Source organism: Lasioglossum baleicum, chromosome 3, assembly GCF_051020765.1.
Source record: "Lasioglossum baleicum chromosome 3, iyLasBale1, whole genome shotgun sequence".
NCBI lineage: Eukaryota > Metazoa > Arthropoda > Insecta > Hymenoptera > Halictidae > Lasioglossum > Lasioglossum baleicum.
The window spans coordinates 12449115-12458491 of record NC_134931.1 but is presented as its reverse complement, the minus strand read 5'-3'; the positions used below and the strand labels follow the sequence as shown (position 1 = coordinate 12458491).

The window sequence follows — 9377 nt, the reverse complement described above, 5'->3', positions numbered from 1 at the left end:
CAGCCAAAGATACGGCTGAATACAAATATAGCAAATACTTGCTTCTGTACTACGCGAACCACGTTAAAGAAGTCATAAGCGAGACGTCGGCCTTGAACCTGTTTATCGCCACACACTTCCTTCTTTCCAGTCTCTAATTAGAATATTTCATTGGAGGATATGAATGCATTCATACAGAACTCAGGTGGAAAATTGGATATCTATTGATCGATTATGTCACGAGGTGTCGTGAGAGTAACTCAAGTCGCTTGTTACAATTTATAAATCGTTTACTAGGTACATAATATTCAATTTTCTTTAAGAAATTATATAATGTGTCTTAAATACATATGAATGTAAATGCATGAACATGGTCGCTGATGAAAATCTTTTCAAATGTCTTTTTACAATATAACTCCTCAAGATCGTTTATAATATACTCGCCTCGGCGCAATCAGAGATAATTATTTAATTAAACGCTATTTTCGCAGAATCTTTTAGACTTCTTTTTACAGGAAAACACAAACTGGTTTCATAAACTGTTAGTCAGCAACGAAGATTCTTTACCATTACTCTTTGAAAATGAAAATAATTTATGAAGAAAGATCGCGAATAGCGTTCGTTTTCTTCTCGTAACCCTCTAAATGAATTATTTTATGCTTTTTCGTTAAACGCAGACTCAGGATCCGTATTTTAAAAAGTCTTGGGAGGTTAGTCCTGTGTCAATGTACATAGTAGAATCTCATCGTTTCACGAAAGAGTAAAGCGTGACTAGCAGAATCATGATGACAGCGCTGTCGTCCCGTGTGAACTTTTTTCCAATTTCTTAATAACTATTAATAAGTTCTATAGTTCCACGTCTGCGTGGTTGGAGCAGCGGAGGTACTCTGATGTCTCGTGTCACCGCGGTGCTCCTGAATTTGCATCCAGTTCAAGTACCAAAATGGTTGCTTCTCTCTCGGCCAGGTCTTGATTCGGTTAATTAGTCCAATGTCACCGAGTGCATCGACTGGCAAGTCGAGCGGAATCGGCGTGCTCTCCATAGGTGGAGCATTTTGAACTACTGTGTTTATACGATTTCCCACAGACGCCGCTGCCGCTTCCTCTTCGATGTATTGCGGTAGAACCTGAGGATAGCGACTCCGATCAGCACTTCCAGCGTATGGCGGCCTCTGAGAATGCACCACGTAGAGAATGGCGAAGAAAATTGCAACGTGTTTCATCTGCAATAAATTCATGAATCTCGTATTATTTCGTGAGACATTTCCAACAGAGTTTAAGATGGTAGACCACATTGACTGTCTAAATATGTGCTATGTTTTCGGGAATTTTCTTTCAACCCCTTGCACTACGATTTATTTTACGGTTTCAGCGACTAGAACATTTTTCTACTTCGTAATTTTCTACAAAAGGAGAAAATGTGTATCTGTTGTATGCTTATACATATGTTCTCCAATACCTTAACAAAACTAAAATAGAATTTTATTTCGATTTAAAGGACATTGATAGTATACAAATTTATTAGACCCTGTTCATGAAAGGGTGTAGTCAAAAGCGCTGGAGAAAAGATCAATCTAGGTCGCGATCGCCCTCAAAAGTCCAATTTTTATTTTTACAAGGCGTAATTTGCATTAATTGGAAACATACAGCTGCACTTGTAGCTATTTTCATAAAGCTGCGACAGCTACATGCTGCCGAATAATGCAAATTACGCCTCGTAAACGTAAAAATAGGACTCTTTACCCCATCTTTACATTATCGAGAAATGAGAAGGCGCATTCCGCACCCTTGCAACCATGCAAAACGAGTCAATTAACACGTTCGCTGCCGATCGACATTTTCAAAAACAGTTCCACCAAGCCAACAAATTTTAATTAATTATAATAAATCTCTTGAATTGCACCAAATTGTTGTGTTTTTTCCTAATCCCCAAAACCAGATACCTTCAAAGAACATGAAAATACTTCGAGTTTGATCGTATATGGCGTAGGTAAAACAAAAACGTTCTACAAATTAACTCGTAGCTGGCGCCTAAACACAAACTTCGATCTACGAGATAACTCGTTGTTGGCAGCGAACGTGTTAATTAGTGAAAATTTATGGATTTTTACAGTGATATTAACGCAACTCTTAACTTTATTCTCCAGCTCTTTCCGAACTAAATATTAAAAACTGGCAGAGTTATTCGCTGTTTTTGAAACGGCCTTTTATTGGCGCATGGATAAATTTTGTTCCCATTGCTGACAAAAATTGAAAGAAAGCGCTATCTAAAATATAGCGAAGAATTTTCAAGAAATTCAATCATTTCATCCGAAAATTTCTGACGAAATCATTTTTGTAATTTCAGCAATTGTGACCAAAAAATTGGAAGCGAATCATTTCGACTGGTTCGAAATTGTTTATTATCTATTATTTCGCCTTGCATTCGCTCTCATATAATATAATTTTCGTGTTAAATACAGTGATTCCCACTAATATTCGGACACTCTTAAAAACACCATAACTGTTTTAATATTGGAATATACGACTTGAAACTTTTGGAGAAGTTAGAACAATTGGTTTGCTACATAACGTGCCAATTTTACATAACAACAAGTTTTGAAAAAGTCTGCAAGTTGTTGGAATTGCAGAAAAAATACTAAAAGTTGTATTTTTCACCTTTTTTATGTGGACTTATATGGAAAATTTAGAAAACACGTTTCGTAAATCTGTATCGATGAAACATATTCTGAAAGTTCATCAAAATCGGTTGACGTTCTAATGAGCTACAAACGTTTAAAGATGATAAAAAATGCAGTTTTTCACGATTTTCGGCCTCCAACTGCAGTAATTCTATAAGGTTTCTTACATTTTCCAATGCCTGTCGTTTTTTCCCGCATCAACCGATTTCTATGAAACTTTCACAGTGCATATAATTGACACAGATCTACAAAACGTATTTTTTAAAATTTCAATATAGGCCCGCATAAAAAAGTTGTAAAATGCAACTTTTGCCAAATTTGACCAAATGCAATTTTTGAAAAAATTTCTTTTCACATTCTGTAGCAAACTAATTGGTCTAGCTTCCCAAAAAAGTTCAATATGCATAGTCCAACATCTAAAAAGTTATGGTGTTTTTAAGAGTGTCCGAATATTAGTGGGAGTCACTGTATACATATAAATTGTCTACATTTATTTCAAGACAGGAGCTAAACAGACATGTGTTTCTTTCCTTAACAATTTCGACGAAGTGGAAAAAATACAAAAGCGTTCTGAAATTCTTTGAATATTTTTACTGTTTTGTATTTGATCTAGTCAGGATGCATCAAATCGGTATTCTGTTTATGATGAAATGGTTGTTTTAGAGTTTCTGAATTGACTCACCATGTTGTTATTCCTGCGATAGTATTCCTGTTTCGCGAGTGCTCCGTTCCGTAGCGTGTTGGGCAGTCACAGTTTCTCAACCTCAACCGTTCAGTTTCGTCGGTGGAAACCAATGTACTATCTCAGACGATGGCGAGCTGTTGTATATAAAGTCCGATAATACCGGAATCCCCCACCACGAACAGGAACGACTCATACGGCGTCGGGGAATCGCGGTTTCCCGTAGTCGATTCCCCAGAGGACGTCAGCGTGTAGAGGCATCTTCTGAGTCGTAAAATTCGCATTCACGAAGGGAGGGAAAAAAGAAACGTTTTCAATGACGTCATCGGGATCTTTCACATCCGCCGCACACTCGATTACTTTTATATCAATAAACTTAATATCTCCTCTAATGCTTCCGTCAGCAAACAAAGAAGAAAACCGCTGTTTTCACCAACAAACGGGAAAATCACTGTCCACATTCCACCACATTTTATGAAAGTTCAACATTGAAACACAGATCCGACTACTCGCAATGGTGAATTTACTATTTTGCATCTAATCTCGCTAAACTGTTACATGGGATGTAACTTGGCAAAGAATCGTTATGTTGAATTATTAACCCTTTGCACTCGGAGCTATTTTAACTCGAAAATTAAACATTTCTTCCGACCTAGAATAATTCCATTCTGTATGATTTTTTTTCATTTTATGGATATGAAATTGGTATAATACCACATCCAATACTTAAATGTTTAGTAAACAATATTTTGAATAATGGAACAACAACTATCAGCGGTGGCTCTGGGTCACCACACGAGTGCTAAGAGTTAAATAAATATTTAAAAAATACTTGTTCCGAGATAACAAGCTATGCCATCATTTGTTTCACTATCTATCTTCATCGTTCAAATGTTTTATTAAATACAACTCTCTTCTTTGACGAAATATTAAAACAATTTAAGAGTCTCCGAATATTATGCTGCGTACTATGACTCTAAATAGCAAAGTGTACAACATGAATTTGACTATCTTTAAGTAAATTGCGAGATTGTGAATGTCATGTGTGTGCGACGGTGGTGGCGAACTTGTTAAAGTAAAGTGGAAAAGCCTGTTCGCGCTGCTTATTTTTATTTAGGTGGCTGGCGAAATCTCTCCAGTGTATTTCGATAAGTTCAATATATTTCTGAGAGGCTATTCGCATAATTAGCAAATTTAATGATAATAAGACCACACTTGTAAACTTAGAATGATTCAAATAGGACAAGTATTGCAATTTCTCGGTGTAAAAATAACTGTAACATTTAACCGCGAAGTTATACCGCTGCACAAGAAGCCATATTACTGAATAGCAACGACGTTCTTTTATTACTGTATCATATTGTATGCTGAGATCTTTATGCAAAATAGAGAATGTTCGCATTGATTGCAGGACACAGGGGCAAAATAAAAATTGTTTTCTTCTTTTAATTATCCTATTAAGCTGAAACTAATACATTGACGTACTTAAATATTTTGAACATGTCCACTGCTTAAAATTGTACGTGCCGATTTTTGTCATAAATGCATAAAATCCGCAGTCTAATAATGACAAACAATATCTTCATGTAGAAATTGTATTGTACAATGATTGATTTATTGCATTTAAAATATTAGATAATCTGCAATAACACATAATATTCTCAGAACTATTCAATTAACCCTCCGTGTACTGTGCCGGAGTCTATTTTGACCGGGAACATCCAAATCGTCATTTAACACTAAACCTACCGAGCACTAAAAACGATTTAAATGTTTCAGCTTATACAAAAATAACAAGGCTCTATTTCTTTAGATTTTGTGCAATTTTTATTCAAATATGTGGTTGGATAAAGAAATTTATCGAATCAATTTCCGTGTAAACAACTTCATAATTTCAATAATTGTAAAATAGTAGTGTTAAGTACTCAATTTGTGACAATTAAACTAATTGAATAGCTGTTGCATTGAGGATATCGGAAAGACTAATGTGGCTACACGAAATATCATCAAACGTAAACTTTTAAAAATTATTAATTAGAGCTGTGAACGGTCCTTTGCATTGCCAATTATATAAAAATCGTCCGTTGTCCGAGGGTTAAATAGCGTAATCCTTTTTCAAAACTTACAGTGTTCTAATTTGATTTTTTACGTTTTTCTATTAAATATGGCCGGGTGCTTCTTTCTTTTGCACGGTAGTGTACATGTGTTCAGGAAAAGTTACGTTTGACTAAAGTTTACCGCGGACCGTACAATTACGAATGGTATCATTTTCAAACTATTGTTACACCGAGGTAACATTGCTCGGCGAATAATTGTAGCGTTTTATTGCGGTTAAAAATAATTAGTATCTCGCGGGAACGGAACGAACGTTTCCTTCGCAGAAGTTCTGTTTCATTTTCAAATAAATTCTACATAAAGCTAGAAGTACAGAGTTTGTATGCCAATTAATTAAGCTACGAAAAGTATGGATTTTGTATGTACGCGTGTAATGTAATTGCCAAGTCATTCTGTTTCATTGTTTTCTCAATGACTTCATACCACTTCGGTACGCATGAAAACAAACAGCTGATATCATACGTGAGGAATCCTGCGGTTTTGAGACAGTATAGAAACACATACGCGAGTCCTATTCAAGCAGTATGCTAGTATGCAATTACAAAATTGGTAGTTTCGGTGGAATCGCGGTTTTCCCGGTACGAAACAATTATCGTATCTCATCGTGTTATACCCGTTGACAGCTATTGCGGTTTCAGATTGACATTGTTCGTCCCGCGATTCAAAGCTATCATCGCATTATTTCTAGCAAAATATGCTGAAAAGAAATATCCCAGAGAGGGATTGAATAACAGGTTCGGAAAGATTAATTGCCGCGAGTTCCTACTGAACGGGTAATAAATGCTTTCTATTGCGTTAGACGTAGCCCACGACCTTGTCAATCAGTTTCGCAGTTCCAGAATATCGGTTCCCAGAATTACTGTTCTTTTCCGCACTTCGCCGATGAGAGGGTAAAGCAAATCGCTGATCATTCCAGGCAGAAACAATTAAGGTGTTTGACTTGTGAGTAATAAATCGATTTACGGTCAACGAACATGGTGGTTATGATAAAGCACAGCATACCAGCGTTGAAGATAGCAGCTGGAAGAAAAGCCGTCGAGGGAATACTGGAAATACCAGGAGCACAAAATCGAGCACGTGTGCGCGTTTCCAGCAGGCCGTCCCGTGTTGACTTTCGCTGGAATCGCCTCACATAATTTCCTACTCCTCTGATCGTGAGCTCTCGTCGCCCATGGCGAAAAAGAAAAAAGCAAGAAAGTTGATAATGAAGTTTACTATCGCGGCCAGACTTGCACATCCTGCATTCTGCAGAAATCTCCGAGATCAAGCAGATCCCTGGGTTTTTCCCAGATCGCTTTAAAAACGTTCGTTCTCGAGGAGCGTGTAATAAACTTGACCATCGTACCCAGCAATTAGAAGCCGAGAAGTTAGATTGTATACCTGTTATATAATTTAAATGCCATACTCGCAAATTACTAATTGTTCTTGATCGAATCTTTTCAAAATGGGGATTCTCACGGTCAGCCTGTGAACAAGGTCGACTGGATTCTTCTTTATTATCGAGTATTCAAAATTCCGAAACAATCGTCGAAGTAATTTCATTATTTCTATTCAATGAAGTGGATTGAGTGGAATATGTAGTTTGATAACTAAGCAACTCAGATATGCGTCATATGGTATTGGAATTACATGACCTATATGTATAGTAGGTCAGTGATTTCTTTCGTTAACTTTGATATTGCTTCGGCGAGCAATCATATTCGCGCTTGGCGATCCATGTGTGGGTACAATGTACATCAATCAATTCAACCAATGTTGAAAGGACGTTGCCGATCTGAGGATGATAATCATTGTTACAGATTCGTCACGGTTTTGTATGTTTACAGATGCATATGAAACAAGATGGAACATCACACTTTTATGTGCCATTTTGCAAGAAACGGGGATTAATCAGAACAGTGTTTCCTTTGTTTCATTGTAAACATTCTTAGATTTTCATATTTTCATTTTTGTTATTTGCTTTGTGAATCATTTAGTCTGCATTTAATTCTTTCGCTTATCCAAGAAGATTTAGAATCTACATATACATACTACGCAAACGACGATCATTCCACGGAAGAGAAGAGAGAAAAAGTTTGGATCATTCAGTGAAAAATACTTGAAGTTTCTTTAATCTTCTCTACAGATAAATTCATCATGTATTTGCCTTTCAAAACCTGTTTGAAATAAGGTTTCCTGCTCTTGTAAGGAGGGCAGGCTTATATGGCGTCTCTCAACGCTCCGTGTTGTTACCATGGTTGGAGATCATGTGAAAATTCTATTAAATCGTATAGACAATACTTCATACATGTACTACAGTACATTCAAGAAAGATACATTTATGAAACGTTTAATTACACGCATAGTACTTGTAATTAAACTCTACATCTCTTAACGATACTTATGATCTACGTATTTACAAATGGTGTTATTATTTCGTTGTTGTTCCTCAATCAGCTTGAAAATTTAAGTGTTACATGAAATCAGTACGGAATAACATCTACAAAATAATTCTAGATTGCTTTTGTAATGTTTGCGCGCGTGATAATCAATTCTAATGATAAAACGATTCTTAATTTATTTTTACAAACTTAAACAAATTTCTTATTTCTTTCTTCAGATATACATATGTCGCTACATAACGATGAAATGACTTGTAATTAGACTGCGGATGTTCATGCATTTTTTTATTATTGTATTCAAATTTCGAGAAAGTGGAATTATAGATTTGAAGTAAATAAGAATCGTACTAAATTCTGTGGAATTTTATATTCTAGCATTTTTTGAAAATTTTCAGAAGCCATAAATGCATAAAGATCCGCAGTCTAATTGTAACACATGTTAAATTTTTTTCTGCAAGTCTTTTCTTTACCTCAAAGTCAATTTATATTTACAGTTAGACGCAGAAGTCGATCATTCACCTTACTTTATCATACTGTGGTTTAACGAGCTTACAGATATGGAGCAAGTAGAACTTAATTAACAATTATTGCACATTTACGCATATTTATTTTTTATAATTCCCTTGAAATATAAGGAACGGTGACAGTATCTCCACTGAATTACTTACATATTTATATAATATTATAACAGACTTATAAGCACTGTATGTTCGATAACATTATCGTTATCTTTCCCAACACTTACGCATTTTGTAAATCAACTATTTCTTGGCAATTCCGAGTACGTAGCACTTTTAATAAAACAATGTTCATTCGTTAATAATTTTGAAAGAATAGAAATCAAACTTTTTTTCTAAGAATAATTTTTGACACACGAATATTACCAAGCATAATTATATCGAACAAATGTAATTATTAATTAACAAATGTATTACTTCTACTAGTTCAACGATTATAGAAGAATTCATTTTGCCAACGATGTTGTGCAACCTAATTTTTTAGCAAAAATAGCTCATACCAGCTAATACAAGTCGTGATACAGACTAACTTTTAATTTAAAGCATGTCTTAAGTAAGTATGCTTGAAGCATGTCAAAGAAACTATTTATTATGCGTGACGAGTATATACGATATTCGCGCGATTCATGCGTTATCGGTGCCCCTGTGCACCGACGAATTCGTCGGTGCCCTGTGCTATTCAGCGGACACGCAAGGGGGCGCGGGCATAACGTGGAACTTACAGTGATCTGAAATACCACATCGCTAAAAGTTCTACCACCGACGAAAATAGTATCAAAATAATGCCAAAACATTGTCTGAAATATGGCGGAGAATGTAACATTTAATAATAATCAATATAGTTTCGTGATAATTCGCATTCCCACCAATGCATCGCGAAGAGAATCTCCTCTGTGGTCTTCTTCACCGACAAAATGCCGTCGGTGCCTTCTGTTTCACTGGCTGGAACCAGAATATATCTTAGAGGGCGTAAGAGAACACCGAAACACCGACGAGATATAAAGGTAGGCGCACAGTAGAC

General features: G+C 35.9%; 1 protein-coding gene across 1 annotated transcript; it reads right to left on the bottom strand.

Moving 5' to 3' along the window:
• Positions 1–248: 248 nt before the first annotated feature.
• LOC143221853 (uncharacterized) lies at positions 249–3503 on the bottom strand. Its single transcript, XM_076447448.1, has 2 exons — positions 3343–3503; positions 249–1202 (listed from the first exon to the last, which is right to left on the bottom strand). The coding sequence occupies exons 1-2, from the start codon at positions 3343–3345 to the stop codon at positions 816–818; spliced, it is 390 nt and encodes a 129-aa protein (XP_076303563.1). The 5' UTR covers positions 3346–3503; the 3' UTR covers positions 249–815.
• Positions 3504–9377: the final 5874 nt, after the last annotated feature.